The sequence below is a fragment of the Lonchura striata genome, chromosome 7, assembly GCF_046129695.1.
Source record: "Lonchura striata isolate bLonStr1 chromosome 7, bLonStr1.mat, whole genome shotgun sequence".
NCBI classification, from domain to species: domain Eukaryota; kingdom Metazoa; phylum Chordata; class Aves; order Passeriformes; family Estrildidae; genus Lonchura; species Lonchura striata.
Window position 1 is genome coordinate 34,464,157 of NC_134609.1, and position 20,928 is coordinate 34,485,084.

General features: G+C 52.5%; 1 protein-coding gene across 1 annotated transcript in view; it reads left to right on the forward strand.

Moving 5' to 3' along the window:
• Nucleotides 1-20,928, forward strand: part of CDH23 (cadherin related 23) — a 185,805-nt gene that overhangs the window by 116,899 nt on the left and 47,978 nt on the right. Inside the window, exons 14-25 of the mRNA XM_077784783.1 lie at nucleotides 8,474-8,538; nucleotides 9,053-9,290; nucleotides 9,826-9,931; nucleotides 10,015-10,142; nucleotides 13,121-13,193; nucleotides 13,418-13,534; nucleotides 13,889-14,001; nucleotides 16,057-16,164; nucleotides 17,340-17,529; nucleotides 18,328-18,473; nucleotides 18,801-19,020; nucleotides 19,821-19,973. Of these exons, the coding sequence (XP_077640909.1) occupies nucleotides 8,474-8,538; nucleotides 9,053-9,290; nucleotides 9,826-9,931; nucleotides 10,015-10,142; nucleotides 13,121-13,193; nucleotides 13,418-13,534; nucleotides 13,889-14,001; nucleotides 16,057-16,164; nucleotides 17,340-17,529; nucleotides 18,328-18,473; nucleotides 18,801-19,020; nucleotides 19,821-19,973 (1,657 nt within the window). The remainder of the gene's footprint in view (nucleotides 1-8,473; nucleotides 8,539-9,052; nucleotides 9,291-9,825; nucleotides 9,932-10,014; nucleotides 10,143-13,120; nucleotides 13,194-13,417; nucleotides 13,535-13,888; nucleotides 14,002-16,056; nucleotides 16,165-17,339; nucleotides 17,530-18,327; nucleotides 18,474-18,800; nucleotides 19,021-19,820; nucleotides 19,974-20,928) is intronic.

The window sequence follows — 20,928 nt, forward strand, 5'->3', positions numbered from 1 at the left end:
TGTAAACGCCAGTCAACAAGAAAGTAATAATGTACTTTTCCCACCCTGGCAAGGAGAGTTGCAGACATCAATAAACAGCTATTTAGGATGCAAATCACTTTCCCAATCAGCCATCAGCCTCTGAGTTTGGCAGGGATGGTGCCCATGGTCTGTGGGCTCCAGCATCCCCTCATGGTGCTCCCACATCCCATCCTGCTGCTTTGCAGCCATCCCAGAGCTACTGTGGGGTGCCCAGAGAGTTGCATCCCTCTGGCTTTGTCCTATTCCAAGTACTGACGTGGGTGGAATGAAGCTCTGCAAGCCCTTAGGAGTTCTTCTGGTTCCCTTCAGGATTCACCCCACCCTGCATCCTACATCCCTGTGTCCCTCTATCCCCCAACACCTGTGGAGCTGCCTCTGTCTGTTGTTTCTTGGTGATCTCCAAAGCTTTTTTTTTCCCTGTTTTTTTAAGAACAAATAAATGCAGGGGGGCAGAAGCAGATGGGGATCAAAGGCAGTAGCAGTGGTGGGTGGGGGGCTCACCTTACACGTCAATGGATGGATAAAAAGGCATCCAAGGATCTTCCATGGGGAATTGGCATGGGATAAACCATTCCCTGTCCCTTCAGTGGCAACTGGGGTCCTCTCCCAGCATTAGAGACCGGTGCAGCCCATCGTCTGATGATGGTTGGCAAGGGCTGGTCCCGTGAGGACAGCACAGGGCTTCTCAACCTTTTCCAGCTGACTGACCCTCCACATTTTGCTCAGGGGGTTGAGATTGTGCCCTGTTCTGTGGGGACTCACCTGCCACACCTACATTAGGAGCACCTTGCACCTCCTCTACCTTCTCGCATGGGTTATGGAAGTACAGGGTGGGGAAACACTGGGAGGACTCCCAGCCCAGCTTCCTCCTTTCCTTCTGCTTTATGTGGATGGAAAATGTCTTGGAAAGTCCTTGCTGCAGAGGAGGAATGGACAGGGGGCTGATAACTGGGGACTGCCAGCCAAATGTCCGGGGCAAGCTGGGTATGGCAGAAGCTCAGACATGCGGAGAGGATCTAAGAAAGCAGGAGGGTGTTCAGAGGGCACTGGTGGGAATATGAAAGCATGGCTCAGCAGCAGCTCGTGGAGGCTGGAGAACTCTCAGCTGGACGTTTCTGATGTCCTCCAAGCCTGGGCTTTGTCCTTTCTTCCAGCCCTTCTCCCCACCTGTGGCCCACACAGCTCTCCCTCCCTGTCAGCATCTTAATTGATCTTGTTGTTCTCAATCCCCCCCTCCCCAGTGCTCCATCTCCAGCTGTGCTTAAACAGAACAAAATCTCTTCCAATTTCCCTGCCGCTTAAAAGAAAATTGAATCCTTTATCTGCAAGAGAAGAGAAAAACTGCAAACACAAGAAACAGTAAAGAGTTAAATAATCAAAGCAGATGATTCCAAATTGCCTGGAAAGTTAAACATGAATGGCTTGGCTTCTTCCTGCGTGCTCCTTGGGTTTTTACAAGTATAAAAATATGCTTGCACTCCTTGTTCCCATTAAATATTCTTATCAAGCCAGCTCTGTAAATAAAGGGAAGGGGAGGAGGGAATTACCAGGCATGATTGACAGATCTGAAGTCTTCGTCTTTCTGTCAGGGCCCAGTGCTCTTTGGCTGTGTTTATCTCTTTAATCTAAATATCAATCCGTGAGACTGAAATGGGGTGGAATAGGAATCATGACAGCCCGAGAGCTGAGGATAGAGAAAGAGAGAGAGAGAGAGAGAGAGAGACTTATTGCAGCTTGTGCAGCCTCTCCCTGTCCTGATGGAGCTGTCAGGAAAAATGCACAGCTAGAGCAGAGGTGGGAAAACAAAACAAAATCACAGCCTGGCCCCTTCCTCCTGTCCAACCAAAAAAAAAAAAAAAAAAATCCCAACAATTCAGCCTGTGAGAGGGGAAAGAAAATCAGGAAGCAAATGCAGCCCTGCTCCTGTCCAAATTACACAAGCCAGGCAGCAGGATTCCCTCCATGCCTCCCACTGTTCCCAGTAGGAGATGAGGTTGGATGGTTTCCCTTTGCTGCTGGCTTTGCCTGGTGATTTGGGTTGTGGCTGAGAGTTCAAGGGAGAGGTGTTCCTAAGGTGATGCTCTTTGCCATGTGAACACCCTGGCCTCACACCTCCTTCTCAGCAGTCCCTTTAGGGCCATCACTGTCTTCACCTTGATACATCCTCTCCCAGACTCCTCATGTTTTTACACCCACAGAGTTCCTATAGAGCCAACACTCCTGTGATTTTAATCTGTTTTTAAAGCTGTCCTCAGCCCCCACGTCTCTCCCAAAGCATCCAAGGCTGTTTCCCCGAGCAAAGGGCTCCCATGGGAATCAGCACCTAGGGGCTGCTGTTGGCTGAGTGACACTGTGACACGGGCAGTGTTACCCCTGGGCAGATGACCTTGAGCTGCCCCTGGTGCTGCTGACTTGCTGAGGTTGGTGTTGAAGAGGAGGGTAATTTGCCTGAACTGGGTGTTTGGGAGCCATTAGATGTGAAAATCAGTTGGGTTTTGCCATTCCCTTTCTCCAGGCTGGGATGCAACATGTTCATGTCCGCCTCATGGCAAGGAACTGTTCAGCCCATCCCTCCTCCTCTGTTTTATCCCTCCTGTGCCTGCTGGGCCTCTCACCTGCACGAGGTGCAGTTGCAGATGGTGGGTGGCGTGATTGGCTTCCCAGAGCACTTGCAAACACTTTAGTGATCATTGAGAATTTATATTTCTTCCACCAGACTTTGACCTTAATTTCTTCTATTTTGCTGGGCTGTAAAATTCATTAGAGACCCAACAGCGAAGTGATTGAGATGTCAGGCCAGGCAGTTGTGGGGTTATTTAATCGCTGAGTTGTGCCACTTGCCATTTAGGTGGACAACGGGGGAATATGAAATCAATGCGGTTCATTAGTAGAGGACTTGCACCCAGCTCCAGCAAAACCCGTGGGCATTTAAATGGTCTTGGGTGTCACCAGTGAAAGCTCATGTTGGAAGAGCGTGTTTATCTCACTTTTGGGCCATCTTCTGTCACTTGGTGTTTTAAAGCCCAGTCTCCAGCCATTCCAGCAGCCTGGCTGCAGTAAATCACTGCCCGCTAAATCAGGGCTGCCCAGGCAAGTGTTAACCTTGCCTGTGTGGAGCTGATGTTGCAGGGGCTGCTGTTATAAAACACAATCAGGAAGGCTCTTGTTTTCCCTGGTGGCTGGCAGAAGAGGTGAGGAAAAGCTCTGCCATTCCCAGGGGGGTTGATTGACTATTTTTCCCCCCTAGCCGGGTTCAGCGCAGCCCTCCGGGGTCATTAGCGCCGATTGAGCCGGCTGGCCCTGGGCAGGCTTTGGAGCCGCTGGGGAAGCGGTGGCAGCCCGGCATTGCCTTGATTCCCCACTCCCTCTTTCCCAGCTAATCACTGGAGCCACCGGGCTCCCGTGCCAGCCAGCCAGCGGCTCTGATTGCCACCTCCCGCCGGGCAGCCTCTCTGTAAAAGCCTGGGGGGAACGCGGCCGGGCCAGGCAATGCTGACAAAAGAGCTGTTTTCCGACTAAAGTCATTCCGTAATAACTTTAAGTAGGTTTTCCATTGGTTTTCCATTCGGCTTTTGCAGCCCGGTGATTGCATCTCATGGAAGCCCTTGGCCCTTCACATTTGTCGCCTCCAAATCAAAATCAAATCCCAATCCCAGTGGCTGCCAGCAGTTAACTGTTATTCCCCTGGGACCTGAGGCTGCCTTGAGGAAGGGATGTTTGGATGGCTGCCTACTTAATACATGCAGGTTTTGGTGGCTCCAAAAATCAGTTGGATGCCAGGGCATGGCTTCCCATCCTGGAATTCCTGTACCACAGTCTGAGTGGCCCATGGCTGCCCAGTCAGCCCCAAGCAGCAACTAGATCTGCCTCACTTTCCTAGAAAACAAACAAACAAAAAAAAAAAAAAAACCAAACCCAAAAAAAACTTAGGAAGCAGATGGGAATCCTCCTTCTGTTTGCTTTCCCAAGCCACAGGCAGCTTGCTGGAGGAAGCCTGGGGAGCAGGCAGGGACAGGCTCTGCCCGGTCACTCCAGTAGCCTGACAGCTTTTTGACGTCCTGTAATTGCTTTCCTGCCACAACTCTTTTAAGCAGAGAGCTCCTGGCCAAAGCAATTTGTTCCCCATCAATTTTTATTTCCTGCTTTGTGCATGTAAGGGAGGGAAAACAAAGAGGGTGAAGGAGAACAAACAGAGCTGGGACCTGCTCCGGTGGGAAAGATGGGATGGGTTTGGCTCTTCAGCCAGGCAGGACATGGCAGCCCTGATCATCATTCCAATGAGCTCTGCTCACCCTGCAACCGACTTCCAGCTGCTCATCCCTGTCTGGCAGTTTTGGGAGGAGGACTGCCATCCCAGGGGCTCTGTGGGGGATCTGAGCCACCTCGAAGGCTCTTCTTGGTTCTTTGAGCCCTCGCTGACTCCTCCTGCCGTGCTCCCCGAAGCCGCTGCGAGTGGAGTTAATCTCCAGCAGTTTAAGGAGTCGTTGAGTGGGTCTGGCGGATGATGAATGTCGAAACCATTACCGGGTGAAGCTCCATGGAGCTGTTTAAAACTGAATTCTCCCATGTAAATTTCTGCTCCATCAATCCTGATGACATGTCAAACATTGCTATTGTTTCCTGAACAAATTGGATGACATGCCCTTTCCTGCAGAATTGCCCAGGAGAGAGCAGAGCTGCTTGCCAGCTCCTCGCTTTTGTCTCCAGCTCTGCTGGCCTGCGGGTGGGGAAGGGTGGATATGATGAGCCTTGGTAGGACAAAAGGAGACATCCCAAATATTTGTGCTCGGGGGATGCAGATGGACATAGAGTCAGGCCGTGAGTATTTTTGTGCAATTTGTGTGCTGGGTGCCCACATCATGCTGCAGCAAACCAAATTAATCCTTTGGGTTATCCAGGCTTCCTCTTCTTGCCACTGTCCCAGAGTTTAGCTGCACAAATGTGGGATATTTTTAGAAATGGTCTGTGCTGGTGACAGCTCATAAAAGTACAGATGTGGACCCGCATTTTCATCCTGCCCTTTTGCAGGCTCCAGTGGGCAAATCCCGCTTTAATATTCCGAGCAGGAGAGGAGAGCCGTAAAAGCCATTTGATTGCTTCTCCAGGTGGAACCCCGAGAAACTTCCAGCCAGATGCCTTTCCTCCCTGGGCTGTGGGGATGGATGCAGGGGGGGAAAATGAGTCAGTGATTGGGAAAAGCTGCAGGAAAACAGCTGGTACCCTGGGACTGCTGACAGCTCGGTGGGGTTTGGGGTGTTCTGCAGGCGTGTGCTCTCTCGCAGCCCTCGGCGTCGCTCTCAAAGGGAGTGTGTGTTGCCTGCCCAGGGGCTTGAGCAGCTGAGCATCCTTTTTTACCCTTCGAGGGGAAAAAGCTTGGTAATGCAGAAACAGGTGAAGATCCCAAATTAAATATGCTGAGCGTGCGTGGTTTGGCTTTTTTTTAGCATGTTCCCTGTCACGCTCAACTAACCTGCTCCATTGCCCAGCATTATCTCCACGGTGCTCAGTTGCCAGAAAAGCCATCCAGCCGGCCTCACCTTCCACCTCCCTGCTGTAAATCAGGGACATTAATTAGCCTAGCTGGTGAGGTGCTGGATGGGGCAGAGTCAGGCTGCCTGTCCTCCTGGCTCCTCTGGAGAGGGGCTTTTTGCCTCACTGGCACTTTTGATGTCATCACAGCTTGTGGTCCAGCCGCCCTCCTGGCTCCCCTCTCCCCAGGGCTCCCATTCCCTCCTTGCTAACCTTCTTTTAACCTTCCTCCTTCCCTATCTTTTTTTTTTTCCCTCGTCAGAAGAAAATTACACTTTCCCAGTGTTGTCTGTCACTGCAATAAGCACTTATGAGTGCAATTGTATGGGGCCAAATGAAGGGAATTCATTTTGCCCGTGCTTTCTGGTACTGTCAGACCCCCTGTAAATCATTATCTCATCACCAGCCCATCCAGGTGCATGGAAAATGCTTTTCTGGGTGCTGCTCTCGCACCAGCCACTTAGGAATGAATGGAACTGAGGGATTCACAGCAGTTGTGGACACAGAAGAAATGTATAGGAAAAATCCTGACCAGAGGTTGAGGGCTGGCAGTGCTGAGGGTGCTCAAAGCGCTCAAGGATTTCAGGGAGAGAGGACCCAAAAAAGGGTCTGGTGGCAGGTGTTAGGATGGGGGATTAACCCCAAAATGAGCTGGCTGATGGATGCTGGTGTGGGCAGATGCTGGGTTGAGCCCCGCTTCTCTCCAAGTGTTTCCATATAGAAGAGTTGCCATGCTCTGCCTGGGATGGAGCACCTCCATGGATGTCCTCTGGGAGGGAAGATGGACCACAGAAGGACTTGTCCCCCAGGAGTGGGTGCTGCTCACTCTCTGGGCATCTCTCCAGGCAGATTTCAGCAGATTTGTTTCATTTTATCCAACATGCTTCCAATGCCCACGGAAAGGAAATCACATTGCAGCAGTGGAGAGGAAAATCAGCAAAATCAGTAGGTCTGGAAGGCTGGATCCTCCAGAGCACCCTTTGGCTGGAACCAAGCAGCAGGAGTTCACTTCTCAGCCTGGGAAAGTGTCTGGGGAGAAAAACTTAAATAATCCTGTCTGGTTTTCCTGCCTTTTGCTCTCTGTCACCTCGTGGTGTGGCAGGGGAGCAGCACATGGGGTAAAGCTGTGTTCAAGCTCCTACTCTGCTGTCAAGGGTAATCAAGGCCATTGATAAATCAGGAAGGTTTCAGGAACAAGCTGTGTTCCATGCCACTCCTAAAATACAGCCTTTTCCTGGTATCTGGACATAAAATGTGTCTTTGACCCTGCTTCTTCACAGACCTGTTGGTCTCTAAGTAATCCAGACAGGACTCAATTTAGAAAATATACTGGGGGAGAAAAAGGATATTTTGGGGATTGCATTCCGCTTTCCTCACCTAAAAATAAAATTTTCTGCTCCTTTTTCCTGCTGCCACTCATGCATATTTTATATATTCATTAGAGCAAAGACTTTGAAACACAAATAAATCTTGCTTTGCTCATCCAGAGCTGACACAGTGAGTTGTGAACACCTTCCCCAGAAGGTGCTGGTCATTTAGCCGTGACCAGCCTGCTCCAGCTGCAGCAGCTGCTGGTGGAGTGGATTCATCCCACAGCATCCCGAGCCACTCCATCCATGGGAATGCAGCAGATTGCACCCCCAGAAGGGCTGTCCTTTTGGAAAGCAAGACCAAAATCACTATTCCTTGCTTTTCCAGATCTGTATTTTTACCTGGGGTGCCATTCTGAAATGTGAGAGATTTTTATTCCTCTACTCTTGTCATTGGCACCCACGAAAGCCATTCACTCACCCTCCCGTGCCACAGCTGGGCAGAGGAGAGAAAAAAAAAATTAACGAAGGGTTCATGGGTTGGGATAAGGACCGGGAGAAAACACTACAAGGGGAGGTACAAAGTGAGTTTATTACTAACAAAATCAGAGGAGGATATTGAGAAGTGAAATAAGCCGTTATAAATCACCTTTTCTTCTCCCCAAACCCTCCCTCCTTCCCAGTGACAGCACAGGGGATAGGCTGTGGGGGTTTGGATCAGTTCATTGCCTAAGGTTTTCTTCTTCTTGGCTCAGGGAGAGCAGTCCTTCCCCAGTAAGACCATGGGGTCCCTCCTACGGGGGACAGTTCTCTGAGAACTTCTCTAGCACGGGTCCAAATCCCATGGGCAGCACTCCTACCATACCTACTGCAACCTGAGTCACTCCCACGGGCACACTTCATCCCAAACTGCTGCAGTGTGGGTCACTCTTCCATGGGGTGCAGTCCTCAAGGGCAGGCTGCTCCAGCCTGGAAGCTGGCCCCTTCTCTCCACCAGGTCTTCCACTGGAGCACAACCTCCTCCAGCTGCTTTTCTTCTTAAATCTGACATCACAGAGGCATTACCATCATCTCTAACTGGCCCATATTTGGCCAGCAGCATGTCCATCTTCAGAGCCATCAGGGATTCGCTCTGCTAGACATGGTGGAAGCTTCCAGCAGCTTCTCACAGAAGTCACCTCTGTGGCCCCCTGCTACCAAAAACCAGCCCCTGCAAGCCCAACACAACTCCAGAATGCAGAGGGAAGGATATGAGCTGTGGCTGCAGAGTCCCAGCTTTCTGCCCTCATGGGGACAGGAAGAGTGGCCCTCAGGAATTATCCATGGAGATGTTTATTTCAGATGTGCTTCTCAGGCTGGCTTAGTGTGTTAGGAGAAGCAAGTAAGTGTAATATTTCCCACTGCCAAACATTTTGGGAGCGATGCTGAGGAATGTTGATGGAGGGCTATTAGCTGGAGCAGGCTGGGAGTCAGGGATGAGCAGGGGAGTGCAAGCAGCCCCTGCCCTGAAGCTCCTGAGGGATAAATGGCAGCACAGCAGGTCTGCAGAGGTGTGTTCAATGCAACGTTTCCATAAATACCTTCATTTATTAATTACACTTTATGTTTTCCAGGCAACTGACAATGATGTGGGCACATATGGGAAAGTGAGTTATTTCTTCAGCGATGACCCCGACCGGTAAGTGTGACTGGCAGGAGTTTGATCCTCCAAAATCCTCTTCTAACCCCACTAGGCAGTCACAAGGCCATGAAAGGCATTGGTTATGTCCTACCTGAGAAATGCCCTATGATCCCCCGGCTCTGCTGTCTCCCAGAGGTGTGAGCTCAGCACATGCCTGGTGCTCAGCATGTTTAATTGCTTTGCCAAGGTGGGACCTGCAGGCACCAGCATTGCTTGGGACCAGTAAAAGATTTCACAGCGAGTTGTCAACCCTGGAGCAACACCTGTGGTGGAAAGTTGGGGAAGACACATGGGCTGCCCAGCAGAGCAGGTCTGTGGGCCTCTGCACCCATTTTCTCTGCCTCTGGAGCAGCACTGAGGGTTGCTCACTGCTCAGCTGTATGGAGCTCTTGAAGGTGTTCTGGGACCTAATATCCTGCAGAAAAAAATCATGAACATCACGCTGTCAGGCTGCTGCCTCTCCAGTGTGTGGTCACCAAGGATTTTTCCCCTTCCTTTGCTGTCCCCTCAGCTTCTCCCTGGACAAGGACACGGGTGTGATCATCCTGACAGCTCGGCTGGACTTTGAGACCACGCAGCGCTACACCCTGACTGTCATCGCCCGCGACGGCGGCGGGGAGGAGACGACGGGGCGCGTCAGGATCAACGTCCTCGACGTCAATGACAATGTCCCCACCTTCCAGAAGGAGGCCTACTTGGGGGCCCTGCGGGAGAACGAGCCCTCTGTCACCCAGGTGGTCCGGCTCCGGGTGAGGGACTGCTGTGGCTCCTCCACTTGGGATGTGCAGGAGGGAGACAGGAGTGGGTTAGAATCACAGGATGGTTTGGGTTGCAAGGGAGAGCTCAGACAGTTCCAGCACCCTGCCATGGCTGGGGACATCCTCCAGAAGACCAAGTTGCTCCAAGCCCCATTCAGCCTGGCCTTGAACGCTTCCAGGGATGGGGCAGCCACATCTTCTGGGCAACCTGTGCCAAGGCATCACCACCCTCACAGGGGAGAATTTCTACCTGATATCTAATCTAAACCCCCCCCTCTGTCAGTTTAAAATGATCAGTGCCTGCGATGGGTTTAACTTCCAAAGCAGGTGCCAACAACCAGTTTCCTTCTTGCATGAGAGAAGCAGGTGAGAGGAGGCTGGATTACAGATTCCCTCAGGGCTCCTGATGGGCACAGCTCCCTCCATCACTCTTACAGTCTCCTTGGGCCCAGCCTACACCTCCCGTCCCCTCAGCTCTCCCTGGCACAGCTCCCATGCCCACATATTCCCTCTGCTCACACCCTAGGCATCTGATGAGGACTCCCCTCCAAACAACCAGATCTCCTACAGCATCGTGCAAGCGTCTGCCTTCCGCGACTACTTCGACATCACTGTGTCAGAAGGGTACGGAGGTAGGTGCTGGTCCTGGCACCACAGGGGCACCCCTGAGCCTGCCACATCCTGCTCCCTGACCCCTCACTCTGCATCCTTCCAGTGATCAGCGTGAACCACCCCTTGGACTACGAGCAGGTGGCCAACGGGGTCATCTACCTGACGGTGATGGCCAAGGACGCCGGCAACCCGCCGCTCAACAGCACCGTCCCCGTCACCATCGAGGTGTTTGTAAGTACAGTGCCTGCATTCCCCTCGTGCTTGCCCTGCAATTGCTCCAGAGCAGGGCTATTAATCCATCAATAACCCAGCAAGACTGTCCCACCCCATGGAGGAGGTGTATGAGTGGATTCCTATTACACGTCCCATGTGTGTGTCGTACGTGTCTCATGCCACAGCTAACCACGCGGTGAGGAGCAGAGCAGGAGCAGTGTGGAAATCCCTCTGGAGGAGGGGTTTCTGCTGGGAGGCGCAGAGCAGCGCAGCGTTCCTCGGGAAGATCAGATCAGCATGTCACTTTGAGGCACATTGTGGTTTGAGGGTGTCTGCAGGGATGTGTCAGTGATGGAGACAGTTGGGTTGATAACGTGTCAGTCTCGCAGCTGTGGGATCTCTGCCACGCTGGCGGCAGCGTCAGTCTGGGAAGGTGGAGGAGATAAATCCAACGATGCTGTGAGATGGGAATGAAGTCCCATGAGCATGTCTCTCCTTCAGATCCCTCACCATGCTCGAGAGAGGGGGAGCAAGGAGTGCCCAGGGAGTTGGTGGTGGTTAAATACATCCTTCCCACACTGGGCTTTCGACAGCATAAACACCTCTTTTCCAAGACCACACTTGAGTGGGTCATCTCCCCGGGTTGGGTCTGTATGCTGGCAGGGTTTAAGTAGCTGTCACTTTTCCCACTCTCAACCAAAGGGAATTTCTCTCAGTTGGAAAAAGAAAAGAAATAAAAGCCAAAAACTAGGAAGAAAATGAGGGGGAAGTGTTTTGTGACAGCACTTGAGGAACAAGAGCTGTGAGAAGGCAGAACCAGAGCGAGTGTGGAGGGAGGTGATTTTTTTTCATCCTTTGGTTGTTGGTTTTTAATAAAGAAGTCAAACTCGCCTTGTAGATTTCCCATTAGGGGACAATACGCTTTTGTAGAGGGAGCGCCGAGTCAGAACTAATAGTGCGCGCCGTGCCAGGATCCCAGGAAATAGCACTGCTAATAAGTTTCTGCCTCACTCCCTGCCACTGATGCCCTGCTCAGGGCGATGAGCCGGCAGCTCACGGCGTGCCTGTGCCTGGAGGAGAGGGCTTGTGTGCTTGGTGTGAGCGTGGGCCACGCTCAGCATCCTTGGAGATGGCCTGGAGGGATAGGGTAAGGGGGATCAGCTTCAGACTGGAGGAGAAGGGAGGTTTAGGTGGGATTTTGGGAAGAAATTCTTCTCTGTGAGAGTGGTGAGGCCCTGGCACAGGCTGCTGAGAGGAGCTCTGTGTGCCCCTGGGTCCCTGGCAGTGTTAAAGACCAGATTGAATGGGGCTGGGAGCGACCTGGGATAGTGGAAGGGAACTGTCTGAGCTTTAATGTCCCTTCCAACCCAATTCTCAGATTCTATGATACAGTGGCTGTCCGAGGGTGAAGGTGTAGGGAGGAAGGCTGAGGGTCAGTAGAGCATAGGAAGCTGGTTTTAGCTGGTTAGGTGGATTTGTCTTCTGTGGGAGAGGAAGAGTGCCAGGTTCTGTCTGGCACCGCTGCAGGTGCTATGGGGAGCTTTGGAGCTCCTGTGGCTGAAGTGGGAAATGTCCTTCTCGAGTAGAAGGCAGGTGCAGACCAGCCCTGGCCAGATGGAAAGCCAGCCAGAAGCAAACTCTGCCTCCTTGGGACTAGGCTTGCCGGGCCGTGTCCTTGCTGAGCATGGCCTGATGATCTCAGGAACATTAATGACAGCACACAGCATCTGCTCTGGCTCATGTCCACCCAGCTGGAGCCCCAGCTCAGCCCCATCCAGCTGCACTCAGCCTCTCCCTTGCCTTTAACCTGCCCAGGCCTCTGGGGTTTGGCCTGGATGAGCCTCACCGATCCTTGGGAGAAGGAGGAGGAGGAGGAGGGATGATGCCAGGACAGGCAGCAAGTTCCTCATTACCCTCAGAGGACATGCCAGCAAAGCTGAGTGACTCAAAAGCTGATTAAAGACCACCTGCTTACAGAAACTAAAGCAGGGGCTGGCAATTTAATTGCAGCATGATGGGCATCGTTGGCACGTGAAATTGCTTCAAATCTCAGGTTCGGTGGCAGCAGGAGCAGCTGAGCCTGCAGGTCCATTGGTGGTCTTCAGGTAGAAATCATCTCCAGGGCAGCCCCAGGGAAATGGAGAGGTCCATAACAGTGTTTTAATGTCCTGGCAGCTTCATCCTTCCCTCCATAGGCAGTTGGGTTTGGTTCATTTAAGGCAGATTCTTAACCATGTTTAAACAGCACTTAAAGCCCCCTGGGGGAGCTTTAAACCAGTCCAAAATCTGTTCTGAGGTATGTTGCAAGCAACTGCTCCTGCCTGGTTTCTCCAGGATGGCCATAGTCCCTGGCAAAGACGGGCTTGGAGGGAGCACATTGGTATGCAAACCAGCTTTCCCCCCCAAAAAATGCTATGGCTGGCCTCTGTGCAAGCACCCACAACATTCCTCCTCTGGAAGGAAGGCATCCAAAACTCAGGAGTTCCCCTGGCCAGTCCAGTTTGCCTCATGACCTTGTGGCCAGGATGACCTGGAGCACTGAGCCACCCCTGTACTCTGCAGGGAGAGAGGATCAGGTCTGTGCACGATGCTTCATGTGGTGCTTCATGTGGTGCTTCATGTGGTGCTTCATGTGGTGCCTGAGGCTTTCCAGGCTTATGGCAGAGTCAGGAGCAGCTCAGAGGATGCTCCTCTGTCCGTGGTGGTGGTTCCTCAGCCCTGTGCTGGCTCATGAGGTGATGGGGTAGTCAGTACCATCCCCACTGCAGGGCTCACAGAGCAGTCATCTCTCCTCAGCCTCAGCCACCTCCACAGTGAAACCCTGAGCTCAGCCCCCCATGCCTCATCCCCCAGGGCCCCCTTCCCCTGGTTGGCATCTTAAACGGGTCCCACCTTGAGATGCAGCCACCCAGGAGCATCCCCATAACAGACTCTTGGAGCTGCTTGACCATTTTGCCTTTTTCCCAACCAGCCTCTCGACTTTCTCTTTGCTTCAGGATGAAAACGACAATCCCCCCACGTTCAGCAAGCCCTCCTATGTGATAACTGTCATGGAGGACATTATGGCAGGTACAGGACACACCCCTGCTCCTTCCCTGGGCTCCCAGGAGGGCCTGAATGGGGTGGGTGATCCCTTTTGGGGACGTAAAGTCTCATAGCTGTGGGGCCTGGGGGTTTGGACACTTTGTGCATGTGCAGGAGAAGGGACCTTCTGTCTGGGTGACCTGCAGGAGCAGTGTAGGGGCACAGGGCAGTTCTGGCTCATCCCAGTCCTCATTTCTGCCTCCCCCAAGGAGCCACAGTGCTGTTTCTCAATGCCACCGACATGGACCGGTCCAGGGAGTATGGGCAAGAGTCAATCATCTACTCCCTGGAAGGCTCCTCGCATTTTCGGATCAATGCTCGCTCAGGTGAGCCTCTGGACTTGCTCTGCCCTTTTCTTTTCAGCTCTCTCTTTCACCCTCACCCTTCTCTCCTCTCCCCCAGTCAGCCTGCTTAGGACTCCCTCAGTTTGAGGGATTCACCAGATTTCAGGCACTACCATTTGCTCAGCCAACCTGAGAGCTCCAGCTTCAGCAGAGGCATCCGTGGAAACTCAGCTCCTCAGCCTAAGGAAAGCCTTGGCTGTGAGGGTTCCTGTTAGTTCAGGAGCTGCCTGATCCAAGAAAGCTGCTTTTGGATCCAAAAAAGGGCCCATTTGTGTATTATCCTGACCTTGGTTTTAACTATTTCTTTTTTAACCTTGTCATTTCCTGTGGCTGCAGGAGAGATCACCACAACATCTTTGCTGGACCGGGAGGCCAAATCCGAGTACATCCTCATTGTCCGGGCAGTGGATGGAGGCGTGGGGCACCATCAGAAGACAGGCATTGCTATGGTGAGTGTGGGAAGAATTCCCATCTCCCTGAGCCACCGGTGCCCACCCGGGACTGTGGAGAGCTGTAATGTTTCATTTTCGCTGTGTGAAGAGCACACAATGGCTCCTGCCCTCCACGCCACCCCTGCTGTGGCTCCCAGAATGACTGCCCGGGTGGTGTGAGCTTGAAATCAGCTTGCTTTCCTGGAAAACCACTCACACAGGAGCCACTTGACTTGCCTGTGGATGTGGTAATGAGCCCTATTTGACCTGCAGAAAGCTCCCTTTGTTCAGCTCCCTTTGTTCTCTTGAGAAGGGGCTTACTCGGAGAGCCTGCAGGTACAGTGATTATTCCACGAGGCCTGGCTCAAGGGCTTCCAGCCAGTCTGGAATGCCTGTGCTCCTGGGAAGGTTGTGGTAGAGCTGCACCTTGAAGCCTTGTGCTTTGCCTTGCCCTTTTCAGGCATCAGGGAACCCCTACGTTGGCAAAGCCAACAGGAAATACCAGGAGATCAAAAGCCAATCCTTGGTGCACTTGATGACCTTAAAGGTCTTTTCCAACCCTAGCTATTCCATTATTCTCTCTCACTGCTTATGGCATCACATTTCTTTGGACATTTCATTCATTTGGATGCTCCTGGGATGCTCATTGGGGTTGCAGGAGAGATGCCCCACAGAACACAAGGCGATGCAGAAAAATGTGTGGTTGTGCTGAGGAACAGCCCTAAAACAATTGTCCCTCCTGCCAAGGGCCATCAGACTGGAAGCTCCGTATGGAACCTCCCAGTGATGGCCTTGGCTGGGCACCAGCATGGAGTGTGGAATGCTGAGATCTCCTTTGGGGCTCCAGATGGGATTGTGTTCTCTTATTAGCCTTGTTAAAAGACAAAACAAGGGCGGGGCGGGGGGGGGGGGGGGGAAGGTGCCTCCTGATCCTTAAAATGTTAAAGAATATTAAAACTCAGTGAGACTAGGGCAGCAGAGTAAGTTTATCTGCTGGGATGTACACCTGGCACTCAAAATAATAATTTTTGATTGTGAATAAAGGTCCATTCAGGGGCCTTGCAAGGTCCCCAGGTGATATAAAGCACACGAGCTGCTCGGAGTAGGGGTGGGCCAGCAATCTTCCCCAGGGACCTGCGTGGTGCCTTGGCTTGTCCCTGGAGACCGAGGTGTCCAGACTGGCCTCTTCTACCACGGGGTGGCACCAGCAGCTCAGCCTGGTGTGACAGCGGGACACAGCGAGTGGCAGCAGAGAAGATCCCAGGAAAAACCTCCACTAGGGCCTGCTGAGGGATGGGGGCTGCCAGGGGCTCCCCTGGAGCTGCACCCTTTCCCTCTGCCACCTGTAGAGCCCCACAGGCTGGGGAGAAATGGATGCGGTGGGGAGGTGAGAGACTCCCAGGCAGCAAGATGCAGCCCACAAGCTCACTGCTGTCACTGGGATGCCATTTGTCACACGGAAAATGAGGACAGGTAACACTTTAGGGCACCATCCTCGCCCCTGCTCTTGTCTTCACATCTCCCACCCCCTGTGTTCCATAGCCTCTCCTGATTTCTCATTCATTCTTGGTTTTTTTTTTTCTGTCGCTTTTTACCAGCCACTCAGACTTTTCCTACCTGCCACATTCCCACTGCATCTTCTGCCCCACTGATTTTCTTCTCCCTTCTAGTGAAAGACCTGTTTGAAGACACACCTTGTGCCCTGTGCTTGCTCTTAACTGTGGTAAATACACAGGAACAAAACCCAGTTTGGCTATGCCCGAGGAGCCTTGGCTGCAAAGTTACAGGATGTTGATTTTCTTGCAGGTTTTGCCTCCAGAGGGTGAACACAGCACCACAAAACCATAGAATAATTCAGGTTGGAAAAGGTCTCTAAGAGGACCGGGTCCAGCCATTCCCTCAGCGCTGCCAAGCCCAGCACTAACCCATGTCCCCAGGTGCCACAACTATTAAATCCCCTGGGGGATGGTGACTGCCACAGCCTGAAACACACGTTGGGTACACCCAGGGGACGTTCCACGCCTCAGGAGCCTGTGCCTCCTGCAGCAGCTTTGCCTCCTTGCTCTCTCCCAGGTGAACATCACGCTGCTGGACATCAATGACAACTACCCCACCTGGAAGGACGAGCCATACTTCATTAACCTGGTGGAAATGACCCCCCCCAACTCAGATGTCACCACGGTATGTGTGAGGCAGGGTGGTGGTTGTACCAAGGGTTGGCTGGAGCAAGGGGTCACCTACAAACGGGTGTCACCAGTGTCACCTTCAGTCCAGCGCCATCTTGCAGAATTCCATTTAAAAACTTACTCCTGAGTCTCCCTGCTGCTGCCCATCCCCTGTGTTTCTTCTCCCTGCTGGGATTTTTTTTTTCTCCTCTCCAAATTGTGTGGATTTTGGCCAAATCCTCCTTTTCTTAGCCTTGCCTGCGACCTCCTTCAAGGACCTCTCGGAGAGACTTTGATTTACAGCCTTTCAAGTCCCTCTGGTAAAATAAAAGACAAGAAGAGGGGGAGGCTTCTATTCCATCATGCCAAGAGGGAAATGACGGGAACAAAATGGAAAATAAATGAGGGTAAAGTGAAGAGAATCCCTAAAATCATATAAGGAGGAAGGCTAAAAAAAAAAAAAAAAAAAAAAAAAAAAAAAAAAAAAAAGGGATTTTTTTTGAAAGGGGAGAAGGGTCTGGCAGTGCTGCCCGAGCCAGAGCACAGTGGTTTTCTCTCCTTCAGCCCTGCTGTTCAGTGCCAGCTTGAAGTCATCTTGCCTTTGACAACCCAATTAGTTGCTGGGAAAATAATTATTTTGTCACCGATCCGATGTAAATTCAGCTGCAGGATGAGCAGCGGGAGCTGGGGAAGTTATAAGGGCAGTGAAATTGGGGTGTTTTTCAACGTAAATGTCCCCTGTAATTAAAAAGGTCACAGGGAGAGCAATAAAGCACAAAATATCTGGCATGGAGAACTCCACCAAGGAATTATTCCCAGCATTCCTGACGTGGCAGCACAAGTTCCTCAGCGTGCCTCTTTGTCCCATTTACTTTATTTTTCCAAAGGGTCCTCTTTTTTAGCTGGTGTTATTCAAAAGGTGGAAAATCCAGTTTGATGGCTGCACATTTGTGTCTTGTCATGCCATTATCTCCTGTGCTCACAGGCCAATTTTGGGGAGATTTAACACCACAGCAGAGGTCTGGAGGGTGCAAAATCCCTGCAAATGTCATGAAAATACAGAGCTGGGTGGAGGAAGAAGAACTCCTTGCTGCTGCTGCTGCAGGGAGGCCAAACTCGACAGCAGCAATTCCCCGTGGGGACTCCCCAGGGAGTGAATTCCTGTCATTTTGTGCTGTTCCCCCACGGCAGGTGGTGGCTGTGGACCCGGACCTGGGGGAGAACGGCACGGTGGTGTACAGCATCCGGCCTCCCAACAAGTTCTACAGCCTCAACAGCACCACAGGCAAGATCCGCACCTCGGGCGTGCTTCTGGACCGGGAGAATCCCAACGCCCAGGAGGCCCAGCTCATGCGCAGGATCGTGGTGTCCGTCACCGACTGTAAGCTCCCACCCCACACTGCCCGCTTCAGCTGCTGAGCTGAACCTTCCCCAGCCTGATTTTGCCTTTATGGCAAAGTCTCTTCTGTTTTCTTCTCTCCTGTTCTGAACAGGAGTGTTTTTGAGGCGAAGAAATGGGAGTAGCTTTAAACCTGCTGCTAAAACAAACTAAAAACGTCTCAAAATGTGAGCGCAGTCATTCATGTAGCAGCCCTGAGAATGTGCCTGAGAGGCAGGAACTCTCCCTCCCCCTCAGCTCTGCTCCATTGCCATCCCAGAAAATCAATTGAGCAGGTGAGGGAAACAGAGCTGATGGGCTTTTCTCTGGAAATATTGCCATAGGGAAACTTTTCATAGGAAAAAAGATAGATATACAAAGATAATTCTTTCTTTTCAGGACAAAGGGGAATGGTTTTAAACCAAAAGAGGAGAGGTGGAGATTAGATGTTGGGAGAAAATTCTTTACTAAGAAGGTGGTGGGAGAGGCTGCCTAGAGAAGCTGTGCCTGCTCTAATCCTGAGAGTGCTTTGTCCCACGCCAGATTGGATGGGGCTTGGTCTAGTGGAAGCTGTCCCTGCCCATGGCAGAGGGTTGGAATTAGGTTATGTCGAAGGTCCCTTCCAACCCAAACCATTCTGGAATTCTAAGTGTCCACTGGTGGCAGATCATGCATGACAAATCAGGTCCATAACCCCATCCTGCACTCCTGTCTGTGTAGCAGGTGAGGGCTCCTTTTTAGGGGAAGGGGGTGGAAGCAGCTCAAGCATTTACCTTGCAACCCCATTCCTGGCCTCCACAGGTGGGAGGCCACCCCTGAGAGCCACCAGCAGTGCCACAGTTTTTGTCAACCTGCTGGACCTGAACGACAATGACCCCACTTTCCAAAACCTGCCCTTTGTTGCTGAGATCGCTGAGGGCCTTCCTGCAGGCTCCTCTGTCTTCCAGGTGAGCGTGTCCCACTGCTGCCATTCCTCACGCTGGGAGCTGCTGCCATGGCTTCTGCAAAGCGGGCTAGCAGCTCATCCTCTCTCTTCTCCGCATCTTCTCCATCTCCTCCATCCTCTCCATCTCCTTCTCTTTGCCATCCCCTAGCAGTGGAACAGGGGGGATGCAGAAGGGGTTGTGCATCTTTACTCCGTGGGCTCACCCCGGCTAGGGAGGATCCTCCAAGGCCATTTCATCCCTGCCAGCATCCCCGGGGCCAGAGGCACTCGGGATTTCTGTACCATGACTTCCACGGCCAGGAGATGATCAGGGTGCTCTCCCCACCAGGTGGTGGCCATCGACCTGGACGAGGGCCCCAACGGGCAGGTGTCGTACCGCATGCAGGTGGGGATGCCCCGCATGGATTTCCTCATCAACAGCACCGGCGGGCTGGTCACCTCCACGGCCGTGCTGGACAGGGAGAGGATCCCCAAGTATTTCCTGCGGGTGGTGGCCAGCGACGCCGGCACGCCCGCCAAGAGCTCCACCAGCACCCTCACTGTCAAAGGTGGGTGCAGCAAGACCCCCACGGTGTCAGACCTCACTGGAGGAAAGGCAGTGTCTGTAGGAGACTCACTGAGGCCTGGAAACAGGATCAGGTCTGGCTTTGTGCCATAGGGATGGCTCCGTCCCCACAGGCTCCGTGTCTGCTATCAACACACTGCAGAGATGGAGAAAATGTGGTGTTTCTGGCAGGGCCCCCAAAATTAACCTTTTTTTTTTTTCTCCATAACCCCATCCCCAGTGTTGCTTTTTCTTTTGCTTCGGCATGTGATTCCCATCAGCTGCGTGCCTGGACAGCCCACGCAATCCCAGTTCAGAGCTGGAGCCTTATTGCGAGGCCTGCCTTTAATTTAATGCCTTGCTGTTTACTGGCTTCGTGCAAGTCTTGTGCTGAAAAAGGATAAGCGTCATCTGGAAAAAAAACTGACCCTGGATTGTCCTCAGGCCTGAGTTTGGAAAAGAAGTTCCTGGTCTCTGCCATACCCCAGGAAATACTGAGCTTATATTTAAGCCCCAGATATTGCTTTGAATGAGGATGGATACAGGCTTGGTGAAAATAGTAACTTGAATTTCAGTGACGTAATGGTTTTTTGCCCGTGAGGAGGGTGATCTGTGTGTGTCAGAGGCAACCAAATACAGCCTGCAGCCACTCTGCAGGCACCCCCACTGCAAAATGGCAGGGAGAGTCGGGCAGAGCATGCCCTGGGATGCTGAGAGCAGCAGGCGGGAGGTTTGGGAGCCCAGCCTGGCATCTGCAGGAGGGGCAGCCCTGGCAGGACACTCAGCTCTGCTCTCCCTTTTCAGTTCTGGACGTGAACGACGAGAACCCCACCTTCTTCCCTGCTGTCTACAACGTGTCCCTGCCCGAGGACGTGGCCCGGGATTTCAAAGTGGTCCGGCTCAACTGCACGGATGCCGACATCGGGCTGAACGCTGAGCTCAGCTACTTCATCACAGGTGTGAGCCCCATGCCAGAGCAGGAACTTGGGTTGCAGGAAGGCACAGGCTGCCCCAGACCTCGGCCAGGGTGTTCTGCACTCAGCTCTGCCGTTCCCAGCCCCTCCAAACCTTGTCCGGCATCGCCCTCTGCTGAACGGCCCCGCCTGGCTCCCGGCCACGCTGACCACTCTGCTGCCTCTGGAAAAGCCTGAGGATGGGCAGAACACAGCTAGGGAGCAAGGGCTGGGGTGGCTTTCAGCACTGTTTATGGTTGGAATGCATAAATGGAATTTTGGGGCATTTTCGTAGCCCCAAGGGCAGGTGGGGTTGGGTGGGCAGCAGTGCCACCCAGGCAGTGCCCTGCTCGCCCCACAGCTGCAGCACCTGCAGGAGGCTGGGGAATCCCCTGGCCACGGTTTGACTTGCAAACTGCACACTGAACCCTCAGGAAGAGGGTAAAAACAGAAGTGTCACCAGAGAGTAATTTTTCCCACAATAGCAGCCTGCTGTTCTGGCCTCTCCTGCCTCTCCATAGGTGAAACAGGGTGTGTTGTCCCACAGGTACCATGGGTCACATGCAAAGTTACCCCAGTTTGCTTCAAAGCATTCAGGAAATGATCCAGCTTTTCCTATGGCCATTGGATTTTTCCTGTGCCGTGAGGCAGAGGGAAGGTGCTCTGCCAGGGACAAGGTACAGAACGTCCTTGCACAGCTGGGCTGACCCTATGCCCAGGCCACAGTATCTGAGGAAGTGGCCTCAAGCTGCACCAGGGAAGGTTCAGATTAGATATTGGGAGAAATTTCTTCACTGAAAGGGTAGCCAGGTGTTAGGACAGGCTGTCCAGGGAAGTAGTGGATGCTTCATCCCTGGAGGTGTTCAAGGCCAGCTTAGACAGAGCTTGGAGCAGCCTGGTCTAGTGGGTGTCCCTGCCCACAATGAGGTGTTGGAATAGGATAATCTTTAGAGTCCCTC